This window comes from Medicago sativa, chromosome 4 (assembly GCF_051527215.1).
Source record: "Medicago sativa cultivar Bolivia chromosome 4, Bolivia_mono, whole genome shotgun sequence".
Classification (NCBI taxonomy): domain Eukaryota; kingdom Viridiplantae; phylum Streptophyta; class Magnoliopsida; order Fabales; family Fabaceae; genus Medicago; species Medicago sativa.
In genome coordinates, this window is record NC_140752.1 from 61677636 (window position 1) to 61691816 (window position 14181).

A 14181-nucleotide genomic window follows, 5' to 3' on the forward strand; every position below is an offset into this window, starting at 1 on the left:
AGATTTCTTTAGTTCACCATAAAAAAAGGCAACTTTCACATCCATTTGGAGTACTATCGAGTTATGAACAGTGGCTAAAGGGACTAGTACTTTTATGGATATGATTCTAGTGACTGGTGAATGAGTGTCGAAGAATTCTATATTTTTCTCTTTATCTAAAACCTTTGACTACAAGGAGAGCCTTGTATTCATAAACTGTACCATCTGATTTTAGTTCTTTTTCCTAAAAACAAATACAACCGATTAGTTTGCAACTATGAGGCAAGTCAACTAAGTGTCATGTTTCGTTAGACTCTAGAGAATCCATTTCATCGTTTATTGTTTCTTGCCATAATTTAGCAACCAATGAGGATATAGCTTCTTTAAGGCTTAATGGATCTTCTTCCAATGTATAAACCATAAGGTCCATACTTGATAGAAGATTGGCAAGTGTACCGATTACTATCGAAGTAGTAAAAATATCGATCCCACGAGGACTGTTTTTAACTTCAATAATTCAATTGCGTTATAAAAATAGGATGTATAAAATTTATTTTGTTTTGCCTCTAGGCAGTAGATTTGGTTTGATTTTAATTAAATCAAGAAACAGAAAATAAATATTTGTTAAGTAAATATGGAGAGAGATGAGATCAGATCCGTCGAATCCTCTAAGTTCCCCTAATTGGTCTACTGCACCTATTTGTTATGAATCCTCTTCTAATTTACGATGATTAACAAAATAGCCCTAATCAATCCCTTGAGTTAGGACCCTCTTCTTAAACTACAGCCCCTAATTCCTTAGGTGGTCTAATAATTCTTGAAGGTTTTACCGAACGTTAACCTATTATCACTAACAAACGATTATCTATTCCTAGACTAACCCTGTTTATTAGAACAATTCAATTAGTTCTAAGTTGAAAGCCATGGTCAGTGGTCATTCATTCTCACAAAATCAAGTTATATGTGATCAAGATATAAAAAGCATTAAGAACAATTGAATTGAATAAACTAGAATTGAATTCATAAACGAAATAGAGTTTCACAGCAACATGTGTCAATTAGGGTTACAAAGATTCATCTCGGATCTAATCTCTAAGAGATTTAGCTCCTCATAATCGAGTTTACAAATAGCATAATCAATGAAATAATTAAAACATACATGAATTGGTAAAAGGTTGAAGAAATCGCCCTTCTAGCCGTCTCTGATGTCTCAAAATCGCACTTTGCTCTCTAAAATCGTGACCCTTGTTCTTCAGGATTAGTGCAGTATTTATAGAAGTCATGGGCCTGACCCATCAAAATCGCGCCGCGCCATGTATATAGGCGTGCCGCGATTTCCCTCAAACAGGGAGGTTGTTATTTCGCTTCAAAAATCGCAGCACGGCTTGAAATTGGCGTGGCGCGATTTGCTTCAAACAGACTTCAATATTTCAGCTTTTTGCACTCCAGAACAGTATAAACTGCATGAGAACTCTATCAAAATGTCACAATAAGTCCTAAAAATTACGTAATGACAACATGTCATCACAACCCCAAACTTAAACCATTCCTTGTCCTCAAGGAATTTGCTTGCAACAGTGACAAATGACAGTAAAATAACAGTTACTTGACAAAACGATAGTACCAAAAAGTTCATTCTCCTTCTAGCTAAAGATGAGCTAGTTTGACTTGTTCGCATCCACCAACTCACAACTCCTTGCATCAAATTGAAATAGGGGTCTACCAGTCGACATGCAGGTCTACATATTACCATACGGTTGAAAAGTTTCTAAACATCAATCAAAGTCAATATCATTACACACTTTTGAGGTCTTTAGGGTTATAACGGGGCTTAGGTGAAAGCTGGGATATATTTGGATAAGTAGACTACACAAAATTTGAGTTAGGCATTCCTACGGAAGTTAAAGCACAAAATTCAATCCTTCAATCATTCACCTTGTGGAATAACAATCAATGCAAAGGTACTAGAGAATATTTTTAACATTTAGGGACAATCGAGTTTGAAGTTACTCGGATTTTCAATCTTTTGTCCCTTTTTCAGCATTCAATTTCATTTTTTTTTTTGATACACCATTTTTGTGTATATTTTGCATGACAATTTCATATTTCTTTCATTTTTGTTCTCTTATTCTCTAGTACCCCTAACCCAAACTTAGTTGGTTGCAAATTCCAATAGCAACCCCAAACTTAATCTTTAGCAACATTCTACAATGCCTTAACTCAGAAAATACATTAAGGGACAAGTCCTAAAAGTCTCTAGGCTTGTAATGTAGTTTGTCACCGAACAAAAAGTTCTAATCCTACCGGCTCACAATTGGTTAAGAAAGGATAAATTCAACAAATTAAAACAGGGTAGGCATCAAAAAGGCTCACAGGATCAAGCACTTTTGCCTCAGTGTGTAATTAACAAAGACCAATCAATAATAGAGAAACAATGCAAGTTCTAGAAATGTAGTTGCATGGAAAACTAATCTAAATATAAGTAAATTGAAAAACAAAATTTGGCAATGAACCTTATGGCTGAGATTTCTGGGAGTATGTGACTACCTAGCAACGCCGTACACTTCGCCTTTGAATCAAGTCACCCCTCCTTTAGAACTTTTGGAATACCGTTTCATCAAACAACTGTTACTAAACTGGAATAGGTCACATTAAACAAAACAAATTCATTAATAATAAACAAGTGCAAATTTATCACAAAAGGGGAAATAAGTTGTTCACGGACTTTTGACATTGAATGGAAAATAAAAACAGTACTAAACAGAAACAAAGTACTAAAAAGAAAAGTACATCGAAAACGCTAAAACAAGCAAAGCTGAACCCTCAGTGGTCCAGTCCCATGTCCACATCCTCATCACCACCAGTCTCAGGTAACCCATCAAAGAAGGCTGGCGGGATTTGTCAAATCTCTCGAAAGAGCCAGTGATCGGCCTCCTATGCATCTGTGCCTCTGCAGCAAACTAAGTGGAAAACCTTCTCCTCTCTCCATTTGAGGTGGCTGCTGCTGTGGGGGTGCTTCAGGTGCACCACCTTTCTTCCTCATAAACTCCTTATAATTCTTCATAAAGACATCCATGGTCTTGTCGGTGATAGGCTGAACAGTAGGAGTATGCAAATCACCCTCAAACTCTTGCAATAATTGAACCATTCTCTTGCGTCATCAGAAATAAACCGGTTAACATTTGATGGTGGGAAAACGTTTCTTTTGCGTTTGTTTTGGCTAGATGAAGGTTGGGTGGTAGTTGTCTTAGGCTTGGTTTGTTGTCTAGTTTGTGGTTTTGAAACATTTTGTGGTTTGGGTGCCATTTATGTGAAAGTTTGAGAGTGTGTGAAAAAGGGTAGGTTGTTTTGGTTAATTGAAATGGATGAAGATGAAGAATGTTGGATGAATTGGTGTTGGGATATGCCAAGGAGATGAAAAATTGATGAAAAAGGGTTGATTTTCGTGGGTTAGGGTTCCTGGAGAAAATTGGGCAGAGTAACTAGGAAAATGGAAAGAGGTTTATGCTGAAACTGCTGGTTCTTTAATAGGCTCTGGCAAAATCGCGTTACGATTGGGAAATCGTGGTGCGATGGCAGTTTGTAACGGTTACCTTTTTCAAATTATCACAAGGATCGTATCACGATTGTTACCACCGTGACGCAATTTGGCTGAGGCAGAAAGGGGTGCAAAATTTTCTGAAATCGTACCACGATCCCCCAATCGCAATACGATGTCAAGTCCAGGCAGTTTTACTTCAAAATCGTGTTACGATGTAACGCGACTTTGAAGACATAATAAAAAAATTAAAGTTTGCAATTTTTTTCCTGGACTTCCACTTTTAAGAAACAAGAGTTTTTGAAGAGGAGATTGTGACACAACATCAGTATTGTATCACAATCTTTTTGGCAAGGCTTGCACACTAAAACTTTGAAAGAAAAATTCCTGCCTGTTTTGTGTTTCGTTGTTGAAAATATTTTTTTTATATTGAAAACAATAAAAATAAATACTACAAGAAATTAAATTTAGTGGGTTGCCTCCCACCAAGCGCTTTCTTTTACGTCATTGAGCTTGACGCTTCAACCACTGTTAGGGTGGCAAATATGTCAGAAAGAACACATCACCCTTCTTCTTCCTCTTGTTAGGCAGGAAATCCATGAACTTGGCATAAAGAAGTAGATGCTCCCATGCACTCACAGTTAAACCTTTGGAATTTAAGCTCTCCCACCTTAGAGAAGGACAAGCAACCATCTGTACACGAGTGATTTCCTTAACCCCTGTTGGTTCAGATTTTGAGAAAATATCTACACTCCTCACTTTTGGATTTTCTTCCAACACAACCTCGTGACACTCAATCTCCATCTGAACCAGCTTCCTCTGAGACTCATGTGCTTTCTCAACAAGATCACCACACTGAACATCAAACTTTTCAAATAAAACTTGATTTGACACCAAGAAATCATCTAAAATATTCTGAAGTTGAGTATTGTAATCGATGTTGATCACCTCTTTCTTCCCTTCACCATCACTACCTGGTTGATTCGCCTCATAATGACCACAACTCGAGATTTTGTTGTCCAAAATTTTGATCTTAAAAGATAGCATATATTTTTCATACTGCAACTTAGCAATCTCTTCTGTGTCATAGAGGAGTACCCTGTCTATCATAGCTGCAAAACTTGGATAAACTTTTCAGTAGCACAGTACAATGAGAAGAAAACAAAGAGCATAATATTTTTTTTTAATATATATATACAAAAATATAAAAGATAGAAATCCTAAATAATAACGTAATTGCCTTGTTGAAATAATTCAACAGTCGAATCTTGATAGAAGATTGGCAAGTGTACCAATTACTATCGAAGTAGTAAAAATATCGATCCCACGAGGACTATTTTTAACTTCAATAATTCAATTGCGTTATAAAAATAGGATGTATAAAATTTATTTTGTTTTGCCACTAGGCAGTAGATTTGGTTTGATTTTAATTAAATCAAGAAACAGAAAATAAAGATTTGTTAAGAAAATATGGAGAGAGATGAGATCAGATCCGTCGAATCCTCTAAGTTCCCCTAATTGGTCTACTGCACCTATTTGTTATGAATCCTCTTCTAATTTACGATGATTAACAAAATAGCCCTAATCAATCCCTTGAGTTAGGACCCTCTTCTTAAACTACAACCCCTAATTCCTTAGGTGGTCTAATAATTCTTGAAGGTTTTACCGAACGTTAACCTATTATCACTAACAAACGATTATCTATTCCTAGACTAACCCTGTTTATTAGAACAATTCAATTAGGTCTAAGTTGAAAGCCATGGTCAATGGTCATTCATTCTCACAAAATCAAGTTATATGTGATCAAGATATAAAAAGCATTAAGAACAATTGAATTGAATAAACTAGAATTGAATTCATAAACGAAATAGAGTTTCACAGCAACATGTGTCAATTAGGGTTACAAAGATTCATCTCGGATCTAATCTCTAAGAGATTTAGCTACTCATAATCGAGTTTACAAATAGCATAATCAATGAAATAATTAAAACATACATGAATTGGTAAAAGGTTGAAGAAATCGCCCTTCTACCCGTCTCTGATGTCTCAAAATCGCACTTTGCTCTCCAAAATTGTGACCCTTGTTCTTCAGGATTAGTGCAGTATTTATAGAAGTCATGGGCCTGACCCATCAAAATCGCGCCGCGCCATGTATATAGGCGTGCCGCGATTTCCCTCAAACAGGGAGGTTGTTATTTCGCTTCAAAAATCGCAGCACGGCTTGAAATTGGCGTGGCGCGATTTGCTTCAAACAGACTTCAATATTTCAGCTTTTTGCACTCCAGAACAGTATAAATTGCATGAGAACTCTATAAAAATGTCACAATAAGTCCTAAAAATTACGTAATGACAGCATGTCATCAATACTCTTTAGCAATTCTTGCTTTCTTACCTCTTCGAGGTTCTATAACATCCCGTATGATGTTCTCATAACTATTTCTGACTACTGAAATATGATCAGATATAGTGCCCTCGCTAGTTCTTAATATACAAGGGGAATTTAGTTTACCACCCACTAGTGCCCCCACTATTCTTTAATTTACAGGGGTACTTACTTCATAGAAATCAACATCATTTGACTTTATGATCACTTTAGCATTTAGGTCATAAAACCTATAAGCTTCCCTAATTATGTACATAACCAATGAATACACATTCATAGGCTATACTAGTGAGTTTAATTCTCTTGGGTTCGAAATCCGAACTTATGTCAGACAATCCCAAGTTCAAAAAATAAGACAAGTTGGATTGTCTTTTCTTCAAAAAATTCTTAATTAGAATTTTTGTTCATATACTTGGGTACTCTATCCAACATAAATTTCAATTTTCATTAAAGAAATTGAACATATCAAGCATATCAATTTTATTTTTCAAAATTCGTAGTCATCAATAATTATGATAAAATATCATTTTATCATTTCTAGGTTATGTGCCATCAAGTTCGCACATATCATAATTTATTAAGTTTAGAGATTCAAATTCTCTAAACACTGATTTATATGAACTTTTGGTTCATTAAACTTGACTGCAAAAAATAAAATTGTCTAATCATATAACATTGGAATTAATTCCAACTTACTCAAGTTTAAAATTAAACGCTTGTTCTAATAATAAATTTGGATATGTCAATTATTAAAATCACACAACTTATAAAATATAAGGAGAATTTAATTTTGAACATACCATCAAAGGCGCAGTCTTTTCGCACAAGAATGCATGGTACACAAGTCTCTCTTTTAAGTCTGATTCAAACTCAGTCTTATTCTGTAGAAATCTGAAATTCAGATTCTTTCTTACTTCATATCTCCAATGCCAACAACTTTAATGGTGTTATAATATTATAACAACACTTTCTTATTTTCAGCAGTAGCATATGTTTTAACATAGCATAATCATAGCAAATATGGCGCGATGCGCTAATGTTTATCCCTCATTCACTTAATTCACTAACTACAATGATTTAACTAGTCATATCAGTGAATTTCTCTTTAGTCATGTTAGGCTACAAAGCAGAAACTTGACATGCTCATATAATTACGGGACATATGGCATGGTTTCTCACAATTGTATTAAAAATAAATTGTGAACCAATGTCAATTCTTGATAGTGGTTGCTGATTTTCACTTAGGACCTTTTTGGGGTTCCTATTCTCTTGACAATTAGAGTTATTTATTCACAGTGTGGTTCTGATTTTTGAAAAAAAATTTCAAACAGATTCAAAATAGCATATGTGAATTTCGTTAGTGTTGTTGTTATAACAAAAAGCACTTATTCGTTTCAGTCGAAATATGTATTTCTATAGCTTGATTTATCCTTCCTGTATTCAGGGACAACGAAACCTCAACAAGTAATTTCTTCGGTAGACATAGCAGTTGAAACATCTTAAAATTGTTGTTTTTGGATTCCCAAACTGTTGTGTTTTTGGTTTCCATCTTCTATTTTCTATTTTCCACCGAAGTTGTTACTAGATTGAGTCACGACCAGGTCGCTCTTTTTAAGACGTTTCGTGGCACTGCCCAAAATTGTGCAAGGTAGACTATCAACCACCCCGCCTCCAGGATAAAACAAGCCCAGCTACAACTGTGCGGTTAACCACTGCACTGTAGAAAACCGTTCGAGAATTACACCTTCAATATCGTACTAAGACCACTCTTTTAATACTGAAACCAATATGGTATTGAAACCAATCTATTATGGTGTCGAGACCACTCAAATATGGTGTTACCACCATTCTAATTTTTAACATCTCCAAATATCAATATGGTATTTCAACCCTTGAAATATGGTGCTACGACCATTCTAACATCTAACTTCTCCATGAATTGAAGAAGAATATATATGTTTAAGATCATTCTTATTATACCGAAAAGGGACTATGATCTTAAAATATTATTTATTCTAAAGAGACATAAATAATTGAAGGGACTATGCTCTTAAGACCATTCTTGATTCTGAAGGGACAATATACCGAAAAAGGACTACATGGTCTTAAGAACACTCTTAATTCTGAAGGGACAGAAAGGAGTAGAAAAAGGAGAAGAACTTGTTAACACAAGTCGAAGGAGCGAGAAGAGAGGAAAGACACAGGAAGCATCAACTATGAATTTCGGTGTATAGAATGCACTGTGTGAGCTCTCTATTTATAGAGGAAATTCACAACTAATAAGTGAGAAACTTTGGGAACAAGTAATTCACATATTAGATCTAGTACAAAAATATCTCAATTGAGTACCAAAATATATTATATTAAGTACAAAAATATATTATATTATGTACTAAAATATATTTTTTTTTTTTGAATCAAAGAAGAAATATATTAACTCAAAAGGTCAGAGAAATACAATTGTTCAATGGTAGGGGGTATATCTTCGAGCCAAACTAAATTAGGCTCAGAAAGAGCCAAATGGGCCAAAGAATGAGCCACCCTATTACACTCTCTTGGACAGAAGCTAAAAAGACAGTGGTCAAAATTGGTCTTCATATTTAACATTTCATTGACCATAGATCCAATGTAAGACCTGTGGTTTCTTGTCTCTTTCTTCAAAAGCAGAACCACCGATTCACAATCCGTTTCAAAAATCACTTGCCTGAAGCCACACTCTGCCGCGAGCTGCATGGTTTTAAGGATTGCAAAAGCCTCAGCAGCGACTGCCTCTTCAAAGCCATCCATCTTCCATGTAGCTGTGGCCATAGCCAGGCCTTCTTCGTTTCTAATAATGCTGCCAAGACCCCAAACCCCTGGTTCTCGCAGACTGGCGTCGCTATTGGCTTTCAGAATTCCTGGATCTGGTTTAATCCACCTATGGGGGGCAAGTTGTCGTCTGGGTTGGGTTCTAGAGGAGAACTGAGGCGGGAAGTTGGAGCGGGTACCAGAGGAGGTGTGTTGGTTGTGCGAAGAGGGCAGAAGATTCGCATGCATGTATTCTTGGATGCTTAGTTCTGCTTGTCAAATTATATCACACTCAGGTATGTACCGATCTTCAAAAATCAGAATGTTTCTGGCATACCAAATTTGGTAAAGAATGGCAGCAACTTGCATTATGATAGTTGCGTCTTTAGATGTTATCATATGATAAAGCCAGTCCGTGACTTCTGTGTTAGATTGAGTAGGGATACGAATGGATAAATTGGATCCATACCAGATTCTGGAAATCTGAGGACATGTCATAAATATGTGAGTATATGTTTCAAGTTTCCCGTTGCATCTGGGACATAATGGGGAGACATGTATCCCCTTTTTAGATAGCTCAGATCTAACAGGGAGGGATTTGTTAAGGATCCTCCAAAGGATCATTTTGTGTCTGGGAATAGTGTGTAGTTTCCATATAGAGTCCCATATAGGCTTATGAGAATTGCTGATAGTTGGTTGATTGTTAGGGGCAGTTTTCCAATGCTGAAGAGCCCTATAGCCTGACCTGACAGTGTAGTGCCCTGATGGATCATGCATCCACATGAGCTCATCCTGCTCATTAGTGTTGATGAGTGGAAGTTGCTCAATATGGATTTTGTCAATAGGATAAAAGAGGCTGTCCAAGATGTCTTTGTTCCAGCTGTTAGAATCCCTGTCAATAAGATCTTTAACAAGTCTGACAGAGGGAGGCGGCATATGTTGGGTCATAGGTCTGAAATTAGGTTGGAAAGGTAACCAGTTGTCCTTCCATATATTGACATTTTCCCCATTACCAATCCTCCAACAACTTCCTCTAAGAATCACAGGGATAGCTGAGTGAAGACTTCTCCAGGCAAAACTAGGATTAGACCCTATATAAGCCTGTAGCACATCACAACCAGGGAAATATTTTGCCTTGAAGCATCTAGTAATGAGGGAGTCTGGATTTGTATGCATTCTCCAGATTTGTTTGGCCAACATAGCCAAATTAAAATCCCTCAGAGATTTAAAGCCCATACCACCATCATGCTTTGATTGGAAAATTTTATCCTTATGAACCCAATGAATCTTCCTGCTAGTACCAGAGTTTCCCCACCAAAAATTGCATACCGCTCTCTCAATTTTGTCACAGACTCCTTTAGGGAGAAGGAAACAACTCATGATATAGGTAGGAATAGCTTGGGCAACTGCCCTGATTAGGACACCCCTTCCTTCAAAGGAAAGATTCTTTTCTTTCCACCCTTTGAGTTTGGACCAAATTTTGTCCATAATAAAACTAAAATCTTGTTCCTTAGAGCGTCCAAAGTGTGTTGGCATCCCTAAATATTTGTTGATGCTGTCACTAATTTTGACAGGAAGGCTTTCTTGGAAGAGTAGTTTGGCTTCCATGCTTATGTTGGGACTGAAAAACATGTCAGATTTTTCAAGGCTGACCTTCTGCCCTGAGGCTGCCTGATATTGATCTAAAATAGACTTTATAGCTTCCCCTTCTTTAGGATTTGCCTTGCAAAAAAGAATACAATCATCAGCATACAATAAGTGTGATATTGGGGGAGCATTAGTGGCAATGGAGACTCCATGAATGGTTCCTTCCTGCTGACTCTTTAAAATTAACCCTGAGAGGACTTCAGCACAGATAATGAAAATATAAGGGGAGAGCGGGTCTCCTTGTCTGATGCCTCTATAGGGAGAGAAAGAGTCAGTAGGCTGACCATTTATGAGAATAGAGAAGGAGACAGTTCTAATACATCTCATAATGACATTTATAGTATTAGGGGGAAAACCCATAGCTCTCATAGTATTTTCAATAAAATTCCATTCTAAACTATCATAGGCTTTAGCTATGTCAAGTTTAATGCCAACAAATCCATTATCTTTCTTTCTAGGCCTTTTAATGTAATGAAAAGCTTCAAAAACAATAAGGGCATTGTCAGTAATGAGTCTGCCTGGAAGGAAAGCGCTTTGTTGGTCATTAATAATAGAAGGAAGGACAGTTTTGATTTTGTTAGCCAAAGTCTTTGTAACAACTTTAAGAATAACATTGCATAGGCTAATAGGGCGAAAATCAGAGGGTAAGTTGGGGGAGGAAATCTTAGGAATCAAGCTAATATAAGTATGATTGATGTCCTTAGGACTCCCATTGTTATTTAAAATGTTAAGGGAATAATCTATAATATCCTGCCCTATGATGTCCCAATATTTTTGAAAAAATAAGGCTGAGAGACCATCAGGACCTGGAGCAGAGTTGCTTTTCAGGTCATGGATGGTTTTGGAAACATCCATGGCAGTATAATTTGCATCAAGATAATCATAGTGAGCTTGATTAACTCTGTTTTGAACAACATTGAAAATATTCAGGTCAGGATTGGTATTGCTAGAAGCAAAGATATTCTTAAAATAAGATTCAAAGCAAGCATTAATATGAATACTGTCCTGCCATAGCTTTCCCAAGTTGTCTCTTATGTTGTAAATAGAGTTCTTTCTTTTTCTTTGGCTGGCCTTGTAATGGAAATACTTGGTGTTGAGATCTCCATGTTGGAGCCAATTCACTTTAGCTCTCTGTGCCCACCACATTTCCTCCTCTTTCAGAACTGAATCTAAATCCTTCTCTGTAGATTTGATCTCCAGAAGACTTTTTGCAGTTGGAATTTTGTTTTTAAGCCTCTCTAAATGCTCCTGAAGATGTTTAACTTTCCTTGGGATATCACCAAATCTAGAATTCCCCCAGTCATGCAGTTGGTTTATAGTATTATTGAGCTTCATCACACTATCACCTTTAGTGCCAGACCAGGTTTTATTAATCAACTTGTAGCACTCCTTGTCTTTGGTCCAAACCTGTTCAAATCTTTTGATACTCATTTTTTGATGGTTAGTATTGCAATTGATAGAATCAGAAAATTCAAGGATAATAGGTGAATGGTCAGAAATATATCTAAGGAGGTGTCTATTGATATACTTAGGAAAAGCCTTTAACCAATTGAAATTGGCACAAAACCTATCTAATCTCTCTTTAATATGGTCAGAATCAGCTTGATTATTGGCCCAAGTAAACTTGTAGCCCTGATAGCCTAAGTCAGATAAATCACAATTATTAAGAGTAGAATTAAACAGATTAGTGTGATTGAAATCAGCACCATTACCACCTAGTTTTTCTGAATTATTAAGAACCATGTTAAAATCACCAAAAATAAGCCATTTATGAGATTGTTTACTAGGATAAAGATCATTGATAGCTGCACAAGTTAAATGCTTTTGGTTGTGATAAGGGGATCCATAGAAACCAGTAGCAAACCAGGCAAAATTAGAATTACAAGAAGTAATGTACATATCAACTATCATTTTATTAGATTGGAGAAAATCAATTTGAATACAATCATTCCAAAGGACAGCTAGGCCCCCTGATCTAGCATTATTGTTCAAATTACAGTCAACCATGAAAAAATGAGAAAGAGGGCCACAAGACAAAATAGACTTAGCTTTCTTATCAGTTGAATGAAGTTTAGTTTCCATCAGGAACACCATGTCAGGGCATTTAGACTTAAGGAGCTTCTTAAGAGCTCTAACTGTAGAAGGGTTCCCTAACCCTCTGCAGTTCCAAGAGAGTATCTTCATTGCTGCTGGCTGGCCTTGTTATCAAGGCCTGCCAATCCAAATTCATAAGTGGGAGTAGTTGCATCTGAGTGTTCCACCACTTCTGAGACTTCAAGTTTTCTTTTTAGTTTGTTCAAATCCTCTTGAGTAGGTCTTCTTTGATGATACACAGTTGTCAGAGATGATTGCCCAGGGTGAAAAACCAGTGAAGCAGTAGTGACCTGATGCTGAAATTGCCTTGGAGAAAAGTTTGACCCATTAGAAGGAGATCCTGTTTGAGGTGAGTTGCTGGAACCAGGTTTATTAAGGTTCAAATTGGCCATTTTGCTGAGCAGTCCTTTGGGAATGGGACTATACTGACCACCACTAATTGATTTCATAGGATTGCTACAGAAGGTTTTTTCTTTTCTCTCTATGAATCTTTTCCCATAGCTTTTAGACCGGAGCCAAGCCCCCCTAGGGTTCACAGTACCTTCTGCAATAGGAGAGGAAATCCTGCAGTTTTCAACCATATGGCCAACTATACCACACCCAAAGCAGAACATGGGTAGGTTTTCGAAGCGAAAATCAACCCAGTTGATGCCATCACGGTCATTGCCAATGTACATTCCTGCCCTGATGGGGTTAGAGATATTGAAAAGAATCTTAACTTTGACAATTCTGGCATTATCAGGAAAATCATATAGGCCAACATCTAAGACTTGTCCAAGCTGGGACCCCATCTCTCTTCCCATGATGAGAGACTTACAATGTAGAGGGAGACCCCAGAATTGGACCCAAAGAGGAACATTGGCAAAATCTAGAGACTGAATGTTGATGGTACGGTCCCAATTATGAAGCACCAGCCAGCAGTTGCGTATAACCCATGGGCTACCCTTTAGAATCCTCTGCAGATCTTCTTCTTTATCAAGCTTAATCTGGTATAGTTTCCCTTCAATTGCATTAATCTTGAAGCCTTGAGGGTTACACCAAATTCCAGTAAGAGTGCTGTGTAGGACTTGGATTGGAATAGGTTTTTCTGATAATATTTTTCCAATAATACTGTTTTGACACTGAGAAACACTTTCTTGCACATGATCTTCTTGGTAATATAGAAAAGGGTCATCAGGAATTGTATCTGCAGAATCATTTTCCTGATTTTGGTCTGTGTTAATTGCAGGTGAAGGTTCTTCAGATTGATGGTGATCTTCCTCCCCATTAGGGGAGCCAAAGGACTCATATTGTTGGAAAGTGGTGAAGGGGCCTGTCTGGAGATAGAGATTGGAATGCGTTCTTTGGAGTTTGGAAGGACGGTTGGGGCCAGAGCTATTGGGATTAGATGAATCAGTATTCATCGTGTTAGGGATAACACTCTTGGAATGGGGAGGATCCAAGGAGGAACGAAACAGAAAGGAAAGAAGATGGAGACTTGAGAAAGAAAGAGGGTAACAGGGATAAAATCAAGAAACCAGAAGGAAGAGGGCGATAGCAACGAAGCAAAAGGGAAAGGGGAACAAAAAGGGGAAGAAAACGAGAGGAACCAAATATAGATGAGGAAAGAACCAGTGGAAAACAAGAGAGGCCAAGAAAGAGGGAATTAATGAAGAGAAGAATGGAACCCCAGGAAGAAAAATGGAGAAGCAAAGAACAAGGGAAAAACTAATCACCAAAAGGTGAGACAAACCCAATCAAGGGGAAAACAAGA

General features: G+C 37.0%; 1 protein-coding gene across 1 annotated transcript; it reads right to left on the reverse strand.

Moving 5' to 3' along the window:
* Nucleotides 1-8333: 8333 nt before the first annotated feature.
* Nucleotides 8334-8936, reverse strand: LOC146930446 (uncharacterized). The gene has a single exon (XM_085707558.1). The coding sequence runs from the start codon at nucleotides 8934-8936 to the stop codon at nucleotides 8334-8336; it is 603 nt and encodes a 200-aa protein (XP_085563684.1).
* Between the last annotated feature and the right edge of the window lie 5245 nt (nucleotides 8937-14181).